Source organism: Castanea sativa, chromosome 4 (genome assembly GCF_040712315.1).
Source record: "Castanea sativa cultivar Marrone di Chiusa Pesio chromosome 4, ASM4071231v1".
NCBI classification, from domain to species: domain Eukaryota; kingdom Viridiplantae; phylum Streptophyta; class Magnoliopsida; order Fagales; family Fagaceae; genus Castanea; species Castanea sativa.
In genome coordinates, this window is record NC_134016.1 from 45,391,607 (window position 1) to 45,411,416 (window position 19,810).

The 19,810-nt window shown below is 36.0% G+C and overlaps 2 protein-coding genes and 1 pseudogene across 2 annotated transcripts; 2 read left to right on the plus strand and 1 right to left on the minus strand.

The window, feature by feature from the left end:
* On the plus strand, positions 1 to 7,180 carry LOC142632044 (putative galactinol--sucrose galactosyltransferase 2; annotated as a pseudogene).
* Positions 7,181 to 8,964: 1,784 nt separating this feature from the next.
* Positions 8,965 to 13,359, plus strand: LOC142631259 (28 kDa ribonucleoprotein, chloroplastic). Its single transcript, XM_075805388.1, has 4 exons — positions 8,965 to 9,596; positions 9,710 to 9,811; positions 12,567 to 12,848; positions 13,036 to 13,359. Exons 1-4 carry the CDS (start codon positions 9,069 to 9,071, stop codon positions 13,096 to 13,098), a joined length of 975 nt encoding a protein of 324 aa, XP_075661503.1. The 5' UTR covers positions 8,965 to 9,068; the 3' UTR covers positions 13,099 to 13,359.
* Positions 13,360 to 14,017: 658 nt separating this feature from the next.
* LOC142631993 (protein-L-isoaspartate O-methyltransferase 1-like) lies at positions 14,018 to 17,811 on the minus strand. Its single transcript, XM_075806406.1, has 4 exons — positions 17,472 to 17,811; positions 15,490 to 15,760; positions 14,764 to 14,928; positions 14,018 to 14,451 (listed from the first exon to the last, which is right to left on the minus strand). The coding sequence occupies exons 1-4, from the start codon at positions 17,739 to 17,741 to the stop codon at positions 14,201 to 14,203; spliced, it is 957 nt and encodes a 318-aa protein (XP_075662521.1). The 5' UTR covers positions 17,742 to 17,811; the 3' UTR covers positions 14,018 to 14,200.
* Positions 17,812 to 19,810: the final 1,999 nt, after the last annotated feature.

Here is a 19,810-nt window from a genome sequence, read left to right on the forward strand (position 1 = left end):
AAAAGATCGAGATTCCATTTTTTTAGAAATACAAGAGAAAGTATTAAGGGTAGGAATGTTACCTTGAAAATAACACCCCTCCATCCACATTTGTTCGTATGTGGCAAGCTCAGATAAGATTCAAGGTAAGGAAGCTAAACTTAGGAAATAAGTAGAGAGCCAAATTTGTATGGACCAAAGAAGGCCTCCTCATTCAAGGCTAGGCTGTTCAAAGAATCTGAACATGGCACAATACAACTCGCCAAGGAAAAAATGTGCTAACGCAACTTTATATCAGAAGCCAAACATTGAGTTATTGGGATAAAAGGTATCAAAAGCCTTTTAGAAATACTCCAAGTCAATAACTTACATATCTAGACAAGGTAAAGCGCAAGTTCTTCTTGAAAGTTGACTGGTCCACTCTCTTCGCTATCTCGGTGAAACAAGTCATCATACTCTATGCTTATTTTTTGTGAAAATTTGGTGTCTACATCTTGTTAGAGCATTTTTGGATGTCAATTTCTTCCATCAGGAGGGAGCCCAAGAAGAGCAAACACGTCCTCAATTGTTGGTGTCAAAATTTGGTGTCTACATCTTGTTAGAACATTTTTGGATGTCAATTTCTTCCATCAGGAGGGAGCCCAAGAAGAGCAAACACGTCCTCAATTGTTGGTGTCAAGAACCCTTCTAGGAAAATACAACCATTAATGGAAGGAGACCAGAATAGTAATACAACTGGAAGGAGTGCTACGGGAAGAGGACCCCAAATATCGAAGTAAGGATTACTTCCTTGATCCGAGCTTTTCCCATTTCTCCGAACATTTCTCCTACATGCAATAAACCCATTTTATCTAAGAAGTCTATACTAATTGCCTTTATTCAGTCACAAATTAGCATGTATTTTATTTTATTTTTAATGTATCTTTTCAGAACTTAATTTTATTTGGGGTAGATGTAATTGAGCCTCATCTGCTGTTTGGAAAGATGCATTCAGAGTCTACTCGTAACCTCAGGTGACCTACTCTGCCTGTGAGTGATACGTTGCAAAAATACTAAATTAGAGTGTTGACTAGGCAAGTTGCGACCAGCCAAGTCGCAACAAGGTCGCGAATTGCACAATCAATGTACTCTGTTTTCTTACCATTTTTTGGCCATTATAATGATGCCAACACACACCCAAACACCCTCAGCCTTATATATAGTTCCTTACAATCGAAAACTTCTTGTATCTGGTATTGACAAAAGAAAGTTAATGCTACTTATAATCTCCTTAATTCTCTCTGCCCATCTTGTGTCTAATCTGTTTACTTTGGGATTCTTCCTACGTTAAATATTAGGTGTAAATAATGGTAAGTTTGCAATTGAAAAAAAGAATGAGTAATGGAATCACCGGAATAATTTAAGGATATTTTTTAATTATAAAAATCAAGTAATTTAAAGATGGAGTAGTGCACATAATGTAGGAAGGTGTACGTCTATATTATTTACTATCTCTATTTTTTTTTTTTTTTTGCTTTTTGCTATTCAATATTCACATGAACATTTGTGTAGAAAGAGGAGATGCTTCGTTGACAATTATGTCACATTCTCTACCTAATGTTGTCAGATTCTTGATAAAATTACATTTTTTTATGTTATTAAATTTTTTTTTTTCCTGGTATAAATGATAGATTTACTTATATATACTTTCTCTTTAGGTCATTCAAGACATATAGAGAATAAATCATTTGTAAAGAATACTAGAAACAAAGGAAAACCACACATTACATTTAAAGAGGATCAAATATGAGACAGACCTTTCTTCATCAATCACGACGGAGCGGTGTTAACATAAGGAGGGTTGACGGGTAAAAGCTACAAGGACGCGTAGTGGACGGTTGTAGTATTTGGTCTCCGTCGGTATTGATTAGGCTTCATAGACTCCTAATCGGAATCAACTTGTGTCTCGCGATAAGTTTGATATGGTTTACTTGACCTCCACACATACGCCATAAGGAGAATTCTTGAGCTACACGTTCAGCCCTAATTGAGAAGATTCCTGTAAGGATAAGAACTCTAAGAGATACGTAAAATCCACGAATTACTCTCTTAGTAGGAAAGTACTTCTTCGCCAAGGTGCATATTTCGGCCCTACACTACTATAAATACCTCGAAACCCTCATAAACTAAGGTATGCATAATTAACTCGACTCTGGCACTCTAGGGTTGTGAAAAAGACTTTGACTTGACATTCGGAGGGTTTTTGGCCGGCATCACACTGGTGCTCTCTGTTAGATCCTCTCTTTTCTTTTTGCAGGTTTTTTTTCGATTTGGGAGTGCTTGCAACTTACTGGTGATTTTTTCGGTACCATCAACATTATTTACAAAATATCTCGCTTTATATAATAATTAAATGTAAAATGCATTATGTTTCCTTTATTTAAAAAAAAAAAACTCACAAAATTTAAAACATTTTCAAATGGCAAATATAAATAGCTTAATTTAGAAAAATGTAATATATTGTATCAACTATATTTTATTAAAAAAATAATCACATAATTTTAAGAAGGGTTTGGTACTAACAACACTTATAAGTCTCATACGCAATTTTCATTTTTCACTTAAAAAAAATTAGTGGTCAAATTTTTCCCACATCTTGCGTTTGAGACTAGCTATTAAGTAACACATAAACAACAAAGAAGTCTATTGCTTCTCAAGTATACACCTACTTACATTGGTCCAGAGGACATTGGCATAAGAATCACTTGACTGCCAAATGAGAGCTTCTTACAATTTTCTACATTCTAGTCTCGTATGTTACACCAGATAACAACTAGTGCACTAGATACCGCTCCAAAATGTCCTGCAAAACTTGATCTTTGAAATCTGAACATCCTGGCATAGGGAGTTGCTATAATTAGAAAGTGCACTAATCCAATGGAGGATTCCTGACAATCCCATGAAAGTTACATAGAGGCACTGCTGATTGACACATGTAACTTATGGGCCTTTAGTCAATGACATTTTTCTTATTAACATGTTATTGTTTCATGTCATTTTAGTGGAATACATTCTTTTCTTAAATGATATCCCCTTCTGGTTAGAGCAATGCTATGTACATTTTTTTTTATTAACACAATTATCACAACTTAGTGGAGAGTGATTGGAGCAGCATCACTTTTTTATAGACTCATTGGAGTCCATATTTAGTATGCAATATGTACTAACCGTGACACTCAATAATTGTGAAAATTTTTGCTGCGCTAGATTTTTTTTTTTTCCTATTCTATAAGAGCATATGTTTCTTTTGTGCCAATTTGTCATCTGATGCAGTGTGAACAACTGCAGGGGATTCAGGTTAAATTGTCTCTTCAGATTCAAAATCTGGTGGATGATCCCAAGTTTTGGAACGGCAGGCTGCGATGTTCCAATAGAAACTCAATTTCTTCTCCTGGAAGCAAGAGATGAGTCTAGCATCCATGATGAAAATTCTAAGACAACATCTGAGAACACCTTCTACATTTTGTTTTTACCTGTGTTGGATGGACTATTTCGGACAACTTTGCAAGGAACAAGTGCGAATGAGCTCGACTTTTGTGTTGAAAGCGGTTGGTTTAGATCTTTAGTAACCTTTTCCCCCCGCTTTAGATAGCACATCATTTTACTGCTTATATTCTTTTCATTTTTTTTTCATTTGCTTAAACTGTTCATTGCCTTATATAGGTGATCCTGATGTCCAAACTTCCCTAGTGACAGAAGCAATTTTTATAAATTCAGCAGACAACCCATTTAAGCTAATCAGGGATTCTATAAAGTATGCTTATATTAATATCCAATTTCTGTTAGTTTCAAGGGGCATGCGGTGATTCCTTATGCTTTTAAGTACTACTTATGGGTACACAGGATATTAGAGAAGCACAAAGGTACAGTCAGTCACATAGAGAACAAGAAGGTAAGGAAACCTGAAATCACCGTCTCCATGGCCAGTATTAACTAAACACTAATAGATTAATTGTTCTTTCAATTGTCAGCTCCCAGCACATTTGGACTGGTTTGGATGGAACACCTGGGATGCATTTTATACTAATGTCAGTGCAGAAGCAATTGAAGATGGGCTTAGAAGGTACTATGGAAACAAATGTGCTTTGTATAAAAAGTATCATCCATGCAGATTCACATACCAAATCTTTTCCCTTTTTTATGTAGCTTCTCAGAAGGAGGATGCCCGCCAAAGTGTCTGTTCATCGATGATGGATGGCAGAACACAGCATATGAAGATGATGAACAATTCACTGAAGACACAAAGTGAGAATTATATTTCATACGACTATTCATCTTTGATATTCTAGTGAGATTTTGCATCTAGTTGCTAATCATGTTATTTTATCCGTGTTTCTAGCTTCGTTTTCAGATTAGTAAATTTAGAGGAAAATGCAAAGTTCAAGGGAGAAAAACCATGTGTTAATCTCCATCATTTTGTCAAATCCGTCAAAGAAAAATATGGGTTAAAGTAAGGATCCTACTTTTAATCATTTGGATAGAGTATATCTGCAGCATGTACTAAAGAGAGTTAGTAAATATGCAGATTAGTGTATATATGGCATGCTTTAACCGGTTATTGGGGGGGGAGGGGGGGGGGGGGGCGATTAAAGCATTGGAAAGATACAGCCCCAAGTATGCTTATCCTGTTCAATCCCTGGGTAACCTAAGCCATATCATTTGTGTTACCATAGACCTGGTGCAGACGGGTGGAGTTGAATTTGTTCTTCCTTCAAAGATTTTCGATTTTTACAATGATGTACATGGCTACCTTTCGAGCTGTGGTATAGATGGAGTCAAGGTGGATGTTCAGAATATAGTGGAAACTGTTGGTGCTGGTTATGGGGGGACGCGTTGCATTGATAAGTCATTATCAAGAGGCTCTTGAAAAATCTGTTATGAGGAACTTCAAAAGCAATAACCTGATTTGCTCCATGAGCATGAGCAATGACTATCTATACAGGTTTGATTAATCTTTATTTCTAAATTAATATAGAAATCAGAACTAATTTTTGAATGAGAAAGTTGGCTATTTTCAGCTCAAAGAAGAGTGCAGCTGCTAGAGTATCTGAAGACTTTATGCCAAATGAGCCCACATTTCAGACCCTTCACATTGCTGCAGTAGCTTTTAACAGTCTGGTTTATGGAGAGATCGTTGTCCCAGATTGGGACATGTTTAATGTAAGATGAATCTTTTAATTTATTTTGAATTTTCTATGTGCTTACAACCAGTAATGAAGCCATTAGAGATCTTGGTTGCATTATTATGTTGAGGACCATCAATATCTTGGGTAGACTATGGCTAAGCTAAAACAACTTTTTTCACAATCTTCTAAGGTAGCAAGTTATGATCAAATCGCTTCACATGGACCAACCATTGACATCACATTTAGTATGCATTAATCACAACAGGCCATGTCAATAGTGAAATATTTGCATCCCTAGAGTTTCTGTTAGTATTTAGCTTGAAACTCTGTTCTCATCTGGACACCCTATAAATTGACTGATAAGAAGGAATAAAATTAGCATTATATTGTAATGTTCATTATCGTTTTAATGCTTCAACAGATAGCTCTAGTCCATAATAATACAAGGATATGTGTCTGTCTTTCTTTCATTTCAGAGTGAACACTACACAGCTGACTTCCACGGCTCAGCAAGAGCACTGGGTGGGTGTGCAGTATATGTAAGGTTAGCCAAGGAATTTACTGATTGAACTCTCCCTCTTTAGATGATATATAATAGTCATTTATTGAAGAAATACTGGTTGGTTTTTGAGGTTGTTTGTTTTTAACATATGCAGTGACAAGCCAGGCAGTCACAATTTCAATATCATCAGAAAGCTTGTATTGCCTGATGACTCTATCCTTAGAGCTAGATGTGCAGGCCGACCTACCCATGACTGTTTATTCAATGATCCGGTCACAGATGGGAAGAGGTGAGATAGTCAGTCACTCTTAAATAAAAGAATTTTGATATGAAATAATAGATAATAAAAATTCTCTTTTTTTTTACTGTTCACATATTGGCTCATTGCAGTCTACTCAAGATTTGGAACTTGAATAAATTATCAGGGATAATTGGTGTTTTCAATTGTCAAACAGCAGGGAAGTGGCCACCTGTACCAGGTTCTCAATATCTACCTCCCCCAGGATCTGCACCTTCACTTGAGTGCCATGTCAGCCCTGTGGAATTTCTAGAAAAGGTTGCAGATAAAAGTTGGAATGGAACCTGAGCAGTATATGCATTCCATTCAGGTCAAGTTCTATATCATGCAAGATGCCACCTTTGTTTCTGTATGTATTACTTTTTTGCTCAAGCCTGACTCATCAAGTTCATCATCATGCAGGATCTCTCTCTACAATGCCAAAGAAAGGAAGTTTTGAAGTTTGCTTGGGACTTCTGAAGAGTGAAATATTCACTATTTCTCCTATTAGGGTCAGCCATAATTCTAGCACTCTCCTTCATGTGTGGTCTAGAATCCGTAATAAATGGGGTCTAATATATAGAATTTTCAACTTTTTAAAAAGGAAGGTAAAGTAGAGAGAAGATTCAAACTCATGATCACATGCTCTAACACCATAATATATCACTGACTGACCCCAAAAACTAAAGCTGATCGAAAACTGTGAACTTAGTAATTTAATCAAAATTCTAACTATATATGTTTTGGGTCTTTTACATTACTTTAAAAGTGTGTTACTGCAACAGGTGTTGGGTCATGATATACAATTTGCTCCAATCAGATTGCTTGATATGTCCAACTCTGGAGGAGCAATTGAAGCTTTGGAATGCAATGAAGGTGAATCTGCATACATGGTGAAGGTCCAAGTACGAGGGTGTGGACGTTTTGGAGCCTATTCCAATACAAAACCTAGGTTTTGTACTGTAGACTCAAAAGAGAAACATTTCATGTACAATGCCCTTGCTAGCGATGGACTATTGATAATCAACCTGCAAGGTGAATGCAGTTTCGGAGATATTGAAATCGTTTATTGAGATTGTTGTGTTGCAATCTCTACTATCAACAAGTCTCAAGGGCGTTTAAGCTTGTGGTCAAAAGTATGCTGCTGAAGCCAGCATGAAATGACAGCTATGAGTTGTAACAAAATATAAATGGTGTGGTGTTAATCATGAATGTAAAAATATGAGTTGCTCTGTTTCTGTACTGCTACTATGTTTAGCCAATGCATAATATGCATTACCTCCTTTTTCCTCATTGTTGGTTGTGCAATGTTGCCATGACTCTTAATCCAAAAACAAAAGGTGCAAAGTAATCCAATTAGCTATGGAAAGTTCACTGGTTGCAAACTCGCAATATCTTCATCATCTTCACATGATCAACTCCAAAACTTTTTTTTTCATCAATGCAAAATGAACATCCGTAGAGATTTTGCTCAGAGAAATTGTTTATATAAGCAAGCTTTGAAGATCTAAATTGTCACCTCTTTCTTCATCATTTGGACTATCCGAGGGTGATTCTTGCTTTTCATCCCTCGACTGAAGATAATTATATCATATGGAGTCATGTTATGATCATGGCAGTAAGCACCAAAACAATCTTGACTCACTAGTTGCACCGTTTTCAATCAAGAAAATTCTTCTCAAATTGAACTCTTAACAATGGATCCACTGTAACAACATGGTCAAATTGAGATATCCAAAAATGTCATCTACTGCATCTTGCTTTTGAGATTTGGACAGATCTCAAATGAGTGTTTTCACAGGTGAACGGTCCACAAATATTTCAATTAGGAAAAACCATTCATAATCTAGTTCAAGATACAGTGTTCATTGCTACATACTTCACCAAATTGAAGTGATTATGGGATGAGGTCTCCGCTCTACAACCCATCCCTACACGTTCTTCTGGAGCATTGAAGGTATCATTAGCACTACTAGGACACCATGAAGCTTCTAATGGGGCTCAACAAATTGTATGCACATGGCCAAATTTTATTCATGGATCCCCTTCCCTCGATCAATCTAGCGTATGCATTGAGAAGAACATCAACGCACTATCCCTTTTTTTCATCCATTTCTTGTTCGTGTAATGTTGGCAGCCTCGGCCCTTGGGGCAAACTTCTTAACAAATCATGAAGCCCCCCATTCACAAGAAGGAACGACCTAAGTGCAATCATTGTGATTATGAATGACACATTATAGAATGGTGTTACAAGATTTTATGGGTGCCCAACTGGCTCCTAGAATGGCAAACCAAACTCCAAACCTATTGCTCACCGCGTCGCCTCTCACAAATTTATAGAAGGTTCCAACATCTTACCCTTTACATCTTGACCAATATCAGCAACTCCTCTCCATCTTGAGCACTATGGCTAATACACCATCCATGACAATTCATTATGGATTCTAGATAGTGAAGCATCAATCTCATGGTTAGATCTCCAATTTAATTCTCTGCCATCCTTTCCCTATACACAATTTTTCTAAAATTTACTGCGATAACAAGGCTTCAATTCACATAGCTTTGAACCCAATCTTCTTTGAACATACAAAAGATAAATTGTCATATAATACATGAAAAACAAAACGAGCTCATCCAAACTGCACTCTGCACTCACTCAATCAAATCCATTGAGGTTAACTGGCCCTTCATCAAGTATTGTGGTTTGGGAGCGTGTGCTCAGTTCAACATTGGAACACTTTTTTTCTTTAAAAGTTAATCTTTAGTTGTTTAAACGACACAACATCTTCTTATGGAAGCATGTCGTTGACATATAATCTCTTTGCCAATGCTGTCGGTTATTCAACTCAACGACAGCTTTTGTTGCTTTTTCTTAGTTTCTTTCTTCAACAACCTTCTAACCTCTTTGTTTGGTCTTGGGATAGTATAAGATACCCAACTACCCATCAAGTCAAGTTAGCCAAACAAGGTTTTGTCAACGACACATCTAAGCCCATAATCGTCAAAGCCCTTTTGGTTGGACTTGGACCCAAGTACAAAAATGAAAAATCTACAAGTTTTGTAGCACACTGAAACCTCTCTCTCACTCTCTCTCCACCACCCCTTATCCTCAACCCTCCTCTAAAACCCTTCTCCCTCTCTAGAAATGGCTTCCTCAGCTACAACAGTCTTCAGACCCATGTCAATGTCAGAGTCATCATCATGCTTAATCACTCTTCCCTCACTCTTCACCACCACCACAAAAAACCCATCTCGAATTCTCTCTGTACCATCCAAACCCATCAAACTCCACCTCTCATACTCCCACACTTCACTCTTGTCCCTCACAAACAAAACCCAGTTTTCCTCCATAGCCACCTTTGTAGCCCAGACCTCAGACTGGGCTCAACAAGAAGAAGACAACAACACCATCACCATTAACCAACAAGGAGAAGAAGAGCCCATCTGGGAAAACCAAGAGACCAATGTTTCAGGTTTTGAAGCTGAGGGAGAGGACTCAATTATTGAGGGTGGTGATAAAGATGGGGTTTTTGAGGAGAGAGATGAAGAGGAAGAGACTTCTGTGGAACCCCCAGAAGAAGCTAAGCTATTTGTTGGAAATTTGCCTTATGATGTTGATAGTCAGAAATTGGCTGAGCTTTTCGAGCAGGTTGGCACTGTGGAGGTAGCTGAGGTAAAGTTTATGGCTTTAAGGTTTTTGTGTTTTTTGGGTATTTTAATGGTTTTGAGAATTATGGAAGGGTACGATATTTGGGCGTGTTTATGGTTTTGTTTATGTGGTTGTAGGTTATTTACAACAGAGATACTGATCAGAGTCGTGGGTTCGGGTTTGTGACGATGAGTACTGTTGAAGAAGCTGAGGAGGCTGTTGAGAAGTTCAGCAGCTATGTAAGTTGCCTGCACTTCTTTTCTTTCTTTTCTGTGTTGAGTAATCCATTAGTATTTCATTTCATTAGTGTCTAAGTTTTTATGAAGCTATGGAATTGAAAAGAGACTAGAGAAATAAAGTAGGAAAATAAACAAATACACAATGATAAAGGGTTCCAAAATTAAGATTGGAAGAGAAAAAATACAAGGTTTGAAACCATAGGAGCAAGCAGTCATAATAGAGCAATGATGATAACTAGGGTGAGAATCTGATCTTTTGAGGGTGAAAGTGCTGAGTATCCTAAACTAGCTGAAAGTTATTTCTCATTGATGGAAACGGCCAGGTTGACAAGTTCAAAGAGAGAGAGAGAGAGAGAGAGAGAGAGAGAGAGAGAGAGAGAGAGAGAGAGAGAGAGAGGCAGTATACCTGATAATTATGTATTTTTTTCTGATTGGAAAGTTAACATTGGCACCCAATGGGTCTTCAATCCATGACCTCACCTTCCATCCCATTATTATTAGAGGGGGAAGGGCCAATTGAGCTGTAGCTCATTGGTATTTGATTTTATGTACCAGGAGAAAACAAAAGTGTTGGTGGCTATGAAAATATGTGCCGATTTCAGCAGCCAACATATGAAGTTTATAAGTGGCATTGTCCAGATGTTCACATGAGGTACAAGTATTATGATGTTAATTGGTGATTTGCAGATAGCAATAAAGTAGAAGCAGGGAGTGGTGTTTGTTGGTGATTAGTAGCATTTTGAAACCAATGCCTATAGCTGAACGACTCTTTTGTGATGCTCCTTCTAGTTTTAGGCTTTAGGTGGACATCGGTAACATCCTGTCAAATCATTATAAAAGGGATTGGTTATTTAGTCATTTCATTTGTTTGGAGTAACAGAACCTAAGATGATCTACATTGAGGTTAGTAGGCACAGCAATGCTGTCTGCCAGAATAGTGTGGAGTGTGGACAACCAAACAGAGGTTGGATCATTGTATAGATGTATGGAATACTAAGGTTGATTGATATGCCATTCCCCGCGTGGAAAACTCTTGATTCGGGCCTCTCCAAAAAAAAAAAAAAGAACAAATTTTTTTTACTCAAAAAAAGCAAAAGCACAGTTTAACTCTTATATAATCACTTTCTCATAAATTCATTTTAAACAAAAGAATTCAATAATCACGCAATTGTGTCAAAATTAGAACTTAAATTGTTAGCTCAAAATGATTTTCATCTATGACTTTTCTCCTTGTGGACTGAACCTTGTTATTGATCAAGTGCCCATTGAGAAATGGGCCTCAAGAGTCAAGACTAATATAGGTGGCTTTTGTACCTGTGATAGCATTTGTAACATCATTGTAATCTTGTCTGTAAGGCTGCAGCTTGAGACAAGCTTCAAGAAGAGATCTGATCTTTCCATTTATACATGCATCAGCATTTGAACTAAATTTGAGTCTTTCAGCCAACAAGCCCATTGAGCCCATCAATAGTTTTCTCCCTTTTACAACCTTCCCCCTTGCTCATCTGACCTATTTTTGATTATGTACTTCTACGGAAGTAATATCTATTCACTCTTATTGAGATGTTTAAATTGACATTTATCTAAAGATTGGCATAATGTTACTGAGTGTTCAAGTTGAAGGTGCACTTTTTGTCCTTAACAATGTGAATGAAATGTACACAGACTCTATTCTAGTATTTATATCATAAAGCTCTATCTTTGTAATCTAGTATGCGGTTATAAGAAGTAATATGCTAGAAGGGCATTCACCCATCCATTGTAGCAGTGGAATGGATTTGTATTAAGTTTTCTCCTTTTATTGGAGTGTGGTGTGTTTATTTGTTGGCTTGCAATCACTCAAATTTTACTAGCATGCATACAGATCAAGTATTTGTTAACATCCCAAAACCCTTCTTTGGTGCTCCTAATGTTTGTCTCATTTATTCTTGATTGCGACAATGGCTAGTGTTTTACCTTTTGGTTCTTGATGGCTACATTTTCTGTGGGAGAAAGTATGGTCATTTAAGAGTTGTGGAAGCTATTTCCCTGGAAAAAATATTATCAATCATATGGTGCACATGGATTTTACTTAGCTGAAATTTTTCCCTTCAGAATTGCTCTAATAAATTTATGACATAAATACCAGGTTATGCCTGCTTTTTAATATATTCATCTTTCTTTTGCTTTTGTTTTTTAAATTTGATCTTTGAGTAGCCATATGCTCTCATGGAATAAGAACTTTCAGTAGTCACATCAACTATGGTGTTCAAGAAGGAATCTGCATATTATTTACCAGAATTTCTTTCCTTTGTTTATATGATAAAATGGAACAACTTACCAACAAAAAAAAAAAAGATAATATGGAACCCTCAAAACGCATCTCTGTATATTTGAAGTCTACATCCCTAGGAAAGGGGGAATTCCTTCAGCACCGCTTTAGAAGAGGAAAGACAATCTTTCATTTTGTAGGAAAATGATACAGACACAGAAGCGTACAAAACCTTAAGCCAGCACCCACCACTTGACAGCTGTTGGATTGTGGGTTGTGCTTTTTTATATTGTAGTTACATTTTTTTACCAAAATTTGCTTATACTTTTTTATAAAGGACTTACCCTGAATTATGTGCTCTATCTAATCACATTGCTCTTCCCCAATTTTTTACTGTTCTTCCTTCACATATACACACGAAAACACATACTTCCTCCAATTAACATGTCTTAAGGAATGAGTTGAGTCATCTGAGGGTTTGTCTATTTCTCTCTCTTTGAATAGGATTTAGGTGGAAGGCCGTTGACTGTTAACAAGGCTGCTCCAAGAGGAGCTCGGCCTGAGCGCCCTCCTCGTGCATTTGAACCTGGCTTCAGAATTTATGTTGGTAACTTGCCATGGGATGTGGATAATGGTCGCCTGGAGCAGATTTTCAGTGAACATGGCAAGGTGGAACAAGCTCGGGTACTTTTCGACAGAGAGACTGGCCGTTCACGTGGTTTTGGCTTTGTAACAATGTCAAGTGAGACTGAAATGAATGATGCCATTGCTGCTCTTGATGGACAGGTATATGCCTTTTTCCTTTCTTAGAACAATTAATTCTGTTTCATCCAATATGGACTCCAAAACAAGAAGTTTTATTTCATCAAATTAGCATACACCATATGGTTCTTCAAGTTCTTCAAGAACTTGTTGTAAAGACTTGTGTCTGCCATCTAATGTATTATCTCATTTGGGTGTGTGGCTGATGCAGAGTTTGGATGGGAGGGCGATAAGAGTGAATGTTGCTGAAGAAAGACCAAGGCGTACCTTCTAACTTCAGCTAATATGAAGCCAAAGATCTGCATCTGCTGGTTCTGGTTCTGGACTCTTTTTCGATAGTGCAATTTTAATATGAAATTTTTGTCAGCTAGTTTTAATTAAGAATTTGGTGTTAATTTTGTTTTATATATTTTTTTGTTCAATTCGAAATGATATTAAAATCACTATTGACCCCATAATATTTTTGGGTAATTATCGTTTTTATCACCGTTTATTGTATTTTCCTAGAATGATATCATATTTTTCTTTTCTTTTCTTTTCTTTTCTTTTTTGGGCTCTTCACCTAGATGCAAAATGGTACTAGACTACCTAAGCTATTGGTAACCCACAAATGATAAAAGCTTGGAGATTGGCTACTAGATCTAGTGTTTATGCTGCCTGCCTCTGGACATGCTGAATTTTCTTTCAGGAAAGAATGGGTTCCCTTGACATTGACAAACTTTCTTATTCTAGACCATCAATGTGGCATACTCTCCACAACGAAATCATTTAGGCCTTTTCAGTTACACCCATGTAATTAGTGATCACTCTGAGATTTAACAGTAAACCCTCGCCAAGCAAATGGCCAGTTGATAAAGACTTAAGGTACATTCACATCATGGCATAAAAGAGAAATTACGGGTTTCAGAGACACTTAAGCATCTTATGTCACAAATTAAAGGAATGAGTATCAGATTGCAATTCAAATTAACCTCCTCTTCACTGAAAATTACGAACGATTTTAAGAGATTCACCTCGTCATTGGTGTTTGAGACAAATTGCTTACTATTCTGCACAAGATTGAATATTGCAATACTATTATTAATTGTCCAAGTATGAAAATGGCAATGGCAGCTGTGCTAAATGACAACTTCATCGCACAGATGAAAGAGATTTTGACGTGTACAAAAGAGTAAAGATCAAAGATATTATGATTGAATGAATTAACCAACAGGCTTAAGACTATTATTATATAATCACATATGAGTATTCATAAAAGATCTAAAAGCATAATTTATATACAAAAACCCTATAGAGCTTGTAGCACAACCCAACTTCGACTATAACTACAGACCTCCAAAGTCTAGATAATTCCAGGTATGAAATTTACACTGCCCTCAGGCATTGCGCAACTGAGCATCTCGACTAGTAAGAGGTACATAACGAACAGAAGTCTCAGTTCGGACACTCACAGAACCATCCAGGCTCTTTTCAACCACCTTCAAATCTTGGAATATGCTTCCAACAGGAATAACCATTCTTCCTCCAGGCTTCAACTGGTCAATAAGTGCCTGTGGGATTTCTGGTGCTGCTGCCCCAACATGAATAGCATCATAAGGTGCATGCTCTGGCCAACCTTGCCTTCCATCTGTCATTTGGATATCAAATCAACATTCAACAGGAATACATACCAAGCTGATTAATATTTCATGTTTTCACCACTAACACATTTTAAGTAAATCAGGAACCATGCAAAATAGAAGCATTTTGGCAAGCATCTTTCATTCAATGTCTCAAAATAAACAAATAGACCTAAGTCATTTAAAACATGGTCCATGCATGGGCATATTCTAATTGTATTATCACTTTATGGCATTCTTATGCCAACTAGATTCTTAGTATATTCTCTTCTTACATACATTATCTAAATCTCAAACTATGTGGGTTCTCCAATACATACCGCCAACATGCACTGCAAGGGAACCTTCTTTCAATAATGGAGCAGCTGCACTTTTCTGAATATTCTGGATTGACGAAGAAACCAACTCAGGAATATGTTCCACGCCAACTACACAACCCTGTGGTCCAACCATCAGTGCAAAACAAGCTGTCAAATACCCAGTTCCTGCACACACAAAATGATGGTAAAGGTTAAAAAAGGACAATATGAAATCTCCAAACTGCAGTTAATTTAAGAGGGCAAATGCATAAGATTACACAGTTGCCTCAGATAATGGCATAAAAAAATCACTTAAGAGATTTTTTTTAGATTATTAATAGGTTATCTAGATAATATATGATTATGGGAAACCATGATTATATAACAACTGAAATTATGAAGATATAAATTGGCACTTTGCTTTTCTTTACCTTTTTGTTCTGTAATTAAGGGAAAAGCAGGGGTGAGGGAGAAATGCAATCAGCTGCAGCTTCTACTTCTTATTCTTGAAGAAGAAGATGGAGTTAAAAGTAAAGACAGTAAAACTAACTTAACCACAAACTGTCTACATGTCACATCATGCAGGTAAACCAAGCATATTTTCACCTGTCCATTTTATTTCAGAGAATCCCAAAGTTCTCAAATGGTTGTGTGATATTACAACGAGAAAATTCCTCATGAGATGTAAGGAAAGGATAGCAAATCAATATTAGTACGAAAACACAAAAGATGGTGTAAGAAGAGCACCTGAACCAACATCCAAAGCATGCATGCCAGGCTGCAAATTCTCCTCCAACAATTGAAGGCAAGTGGCGTGCATATGAGGGGCAGAAATTGTAGCATTATATCCTATAGGCATGGGACTGTCATAATAAGGAGCATTCCCATCAGGTACAAACAAAGCCCTATCAACTTTCTCCATTACTTCAGCTACCTTCTTCGATCTGACCACACCATAAGTCTGCAAGTTCTCCACCATTGCTTTGTTCTTATTAATGCCACTTCCACTCCAGAATCGCTGAACATTAGCCCCAACCACAAAAAATAAAATAAAAAGTTCAGTTGAATAATTCCTTTCGAATCAAACTAAAAGAGAAAATTGAAGCCCATTTCTTAGAATGCACACAGAAACCAGACAGCAAAATAAATTATACCAAATGGAGCAAACTTTAAAAGCCTACTACATACAATAGCTGTAAATACCACTTCTATTAATACACAACTATTCAAGAGCAACTTTACCAATGCGGCACACACACACACATATTTGCATCAACCCCGGATGGCAAACTTGAACTCAATCTCATTGACATATATACCTTGTCAAGTTGCATAGCCTCCACAGCAGTGGCAGCTATGGGAAGAGTTTGTGTGTCCAAGGCTTTGGGACATGTATACAGTTGGATATCATCATTATAGAGGGTGCAATGAACCCCAATAAAAATGGTCAGTACAACATAATATGTCCACACTACTCGGTAGAAATGTCCCTGTAAATACACAAATCAGACAGTCCCAACAGAACCATATACACCAATCACCTCAAGGAACACTTCTTGTGCACCAATAAATGGAAAATACGAACCCCATATAAATAATAACCAGAAATACAGTTGAGAACCTGATGTATTCAGAAGGCACTAATTTTTGCAGAATACCCAAATGAATCAAATGCTAGCATGAATATGAAAAAAAAAAAAAAAAAGATGCACTTATTTAGTTTATTATACTCTTGGAATAATTTTTGCAGAAAAGAGCACCCAAAAAACAAGGCTTGAATGCGTTTTTGCCTCCAAAATTTGGTCCCAAGCTTGATTTTCATTCTCCAATTTAAAACATCGTTGTTTCCCAAAAGAATTCTTAAATATATCAATGGAATTGACAATATTAAATAATTTTGCGAAAAAATTGCAATTTTTTTTCAATTAGAAGATGAAGATTGTATTTCAAACAAGGGAAAACAACACCACAACAATGTGATAAATAAATTTCTTAATAACTTTTTCTGTTGCATTTTCAAAAATTGCCACATTAGTTTCCAAGGTCTATGTAGTAAAATTTGCATATCTCTAGCATCACTCAATCCGAAATGAAAATGATCAAACCACAGCCAATTTTACAATAAAAATCTTTAAAAATTTTAGGAAGCACAGACACTTCATTTAACGCGCCGTACCAGCATTGTACCATTTCATACTGTGCAGTTTCATATTATAATTTTTCAGAAATTTCTTGCGTCACTGTGCGTTGACCATATCGTACCCATATCATGTATCCCTGTCAGTGTCGGTACTTCTTAGAAAAACTTATATATCAATGAATGTGATTGATGTCATATCAACAACATAATAAATAATTTTTTCTTGTAATGCTTTGACCAATTGACCCTATATAGTAAAATTTGTAGAATCCCTAGCATCACTAAAATCCAAAAGAAAACTGCTAAAAAACTAAAACCTTTACCAATTTCACTACAAAAATCTTACACAAACTCAAAGTGTCAATGAATGCAATCAACACCATCCACAACACAATAAATTAACCTTCAATGTAAAATTTGCTACATTTCTGGCATTATTCAATCGCAAACGCTAAAACAACCACCAATTCTAATAAATTTCAATCAAAATGTTCGCGCAGGTTAAAAATTTTCTGATGCCTTTCTCAGAAACCAAACAATCCAATCAAACAAGAAAACTGTTCATAGAGAGAGAGAGAGAGGGGGGTACCTCCATGGGGAAGAAGCAAGAGTTGCCCGTGAGGAAATTAGGGTTTGGGGAGTGAGGAGAGAGAGAGCGATGAAGAGTTATGGTAGCGCGCGATAAGAACAGAGAAGGAGAGAGAGAGCGATAACTGTAACAGCGATTTTGGGATTGGGGAAGAAGGAGAAGAAGAGTGGTGAAGGTTAAGCGCTTTAGAGGAGAAGATGGGTGCGCACGATAGCGGCAACCATACGCTAACGATGCTTTTGCCTTTGGAGATTGAACAAATACGTTCATATTTTCTCTCTCCTCTTTCTCTCTCTCTCTCTCTCTCTTTCTAGCAATTTCCTAAATTCTAAATTCTCCCACATGGTTGCCACCTATGCCCACTCAAATACTCTCGACACGACATGTGTCATGCACTCTCTTTTTCGCAGTGAAATGTACTTATTATTTTACAACATTTTTTTTTTTTACAAACTATTGATGTGACAAATTTTTACTAGTTCTAATTTAGACTCATCAATAATTTTACTTTTTTTATTTACTAATAAATAATCACCCAACATATTAATAGTTTATTAGTATTTTCACGATGGATTTGGAGTTATTTTCTTATGTATAGTTTTAGTCACATAACTTTTTTAATGTTAATATATACTATTTTAAGAGGATTTTATTCTTTGAACTAGACTTTTATATAATTTAAAAATATCTTCAGTAACTTCTCTTAAAAATAGACACATAAATGTCGAATAAATAATCAATTTATCTATACTTTCTACAACACCTACAATTATTATGTTTTAAATTCAAAAAGATAACTTCTAAAGCTTTTGTTTCCTTCATGATCATCTTTTTATTTCCTAAAAATTAGCCCTTCCTCCAGTTTTTTTTTTTTAACTAAGATAACTCTTAAAATTCAGTTTTCTTTCCCTTCATGTTTATCTTATTTTTCCTACACAATATTTTCTCTATATCACTACACCACTTTCAAACATACATTCAAAAAAGAAATTACAATTATTGCTTAAATTTTTTTATTAAAAAAATAGTAGAGCTACTAAACACGCGCAATGTGTGTGCATAAAGGCTAGTACATATGTAGTCTTATAAATATATTTGTAACCAAACTTTGTGTCCATGATATTATAGATACCACAAAATTTAATATGTAGATTTTACAAAATAATGTGCCATGGTCACGGATTACCAAAAAACAAAAGGAAGTTGAAGTCTACCTACTAATCACATTAATTGTTACATCAATTTATAAGTTTTACCTTATAAAAAAAAATTATAAGTTTTACGTAGTAAAATTTGTAATACTTCTCTCCTTCTCTTCATAACAATGTTAGAAATACTATTTTTTTTTATAATTTAATAATTATAATGGGAGATTTTAACCCTAGACTATGAGGTGTTGATTGAGTTACTATCTCCTAGCCTTTTTATTACTTCTCTACTACTTGAATAGATGATAAGTTGTTATTAAAACAACACCACTTTTATGTTGGCCCATCTATTTTTATTATACGCCAATTACTAGTTCATTGCAACCACCCATCTTAAAGATTATCTTAAAGATTATCAAAAATATTTGCTTATCTATAGACTTTTTTCTTTTTAAGAATTGTTTATCTTTAGACTGATTGTGTGCTTCATGTTTCTACTTTTTTTTTGGGGGGGCCTCATGGGCTTTTGTTATTGTTGTGTTTGAATGGACTTTCCCTACCTAATAGTTTTTTAATACGTTGGAGGCCCATTAGGATTTGGGCTACATGTAGAGGTAGCATTTGGGACATTGGGTCTTAGGCTGCCCTTATGGATGGTAAGATTGATTCTAGTTCTTTCAACTTCATCAATTGAGCTGGTTTTAGTAGTCACATGTATAAAATAGATAAATAAATTTAATAAAAATGCCAATTAATTCTAGTATTCTATGGAGAAACAGGTGTACAACTAACACCATTCTAAAAGCAAAATGTGCGAGTCGAAATTAGACAAAGCACTTAATTAGGGTCATAATTAGTTTGTATTATGGGTTGATAATAATTCACAGTGAGATATTTGAATAAGAACCAGTGAATTCTACGTAAAAACCACGTAAAAATGTGTACTCTAAAAATTTAAGAATAGTGTTACAAGCTTTCTCTCAAGAACAAACCTTCTAAGGTGTTCTAACAGTTCTCCCTCTCTTTCTCAGTGATTTTTTTTTTCATCTTTGTCCTTTTGCCCTTATCCTCTCTTATATTTGCTCTATCTTCTTCTCTAGGGTGTGTTGTGCCTACACAGTTGGATAACTTTATGTCTCATCAGGCTCTTCCTTTCTCACATTCATGATAAATGGAGACTTTTGGGGCTTA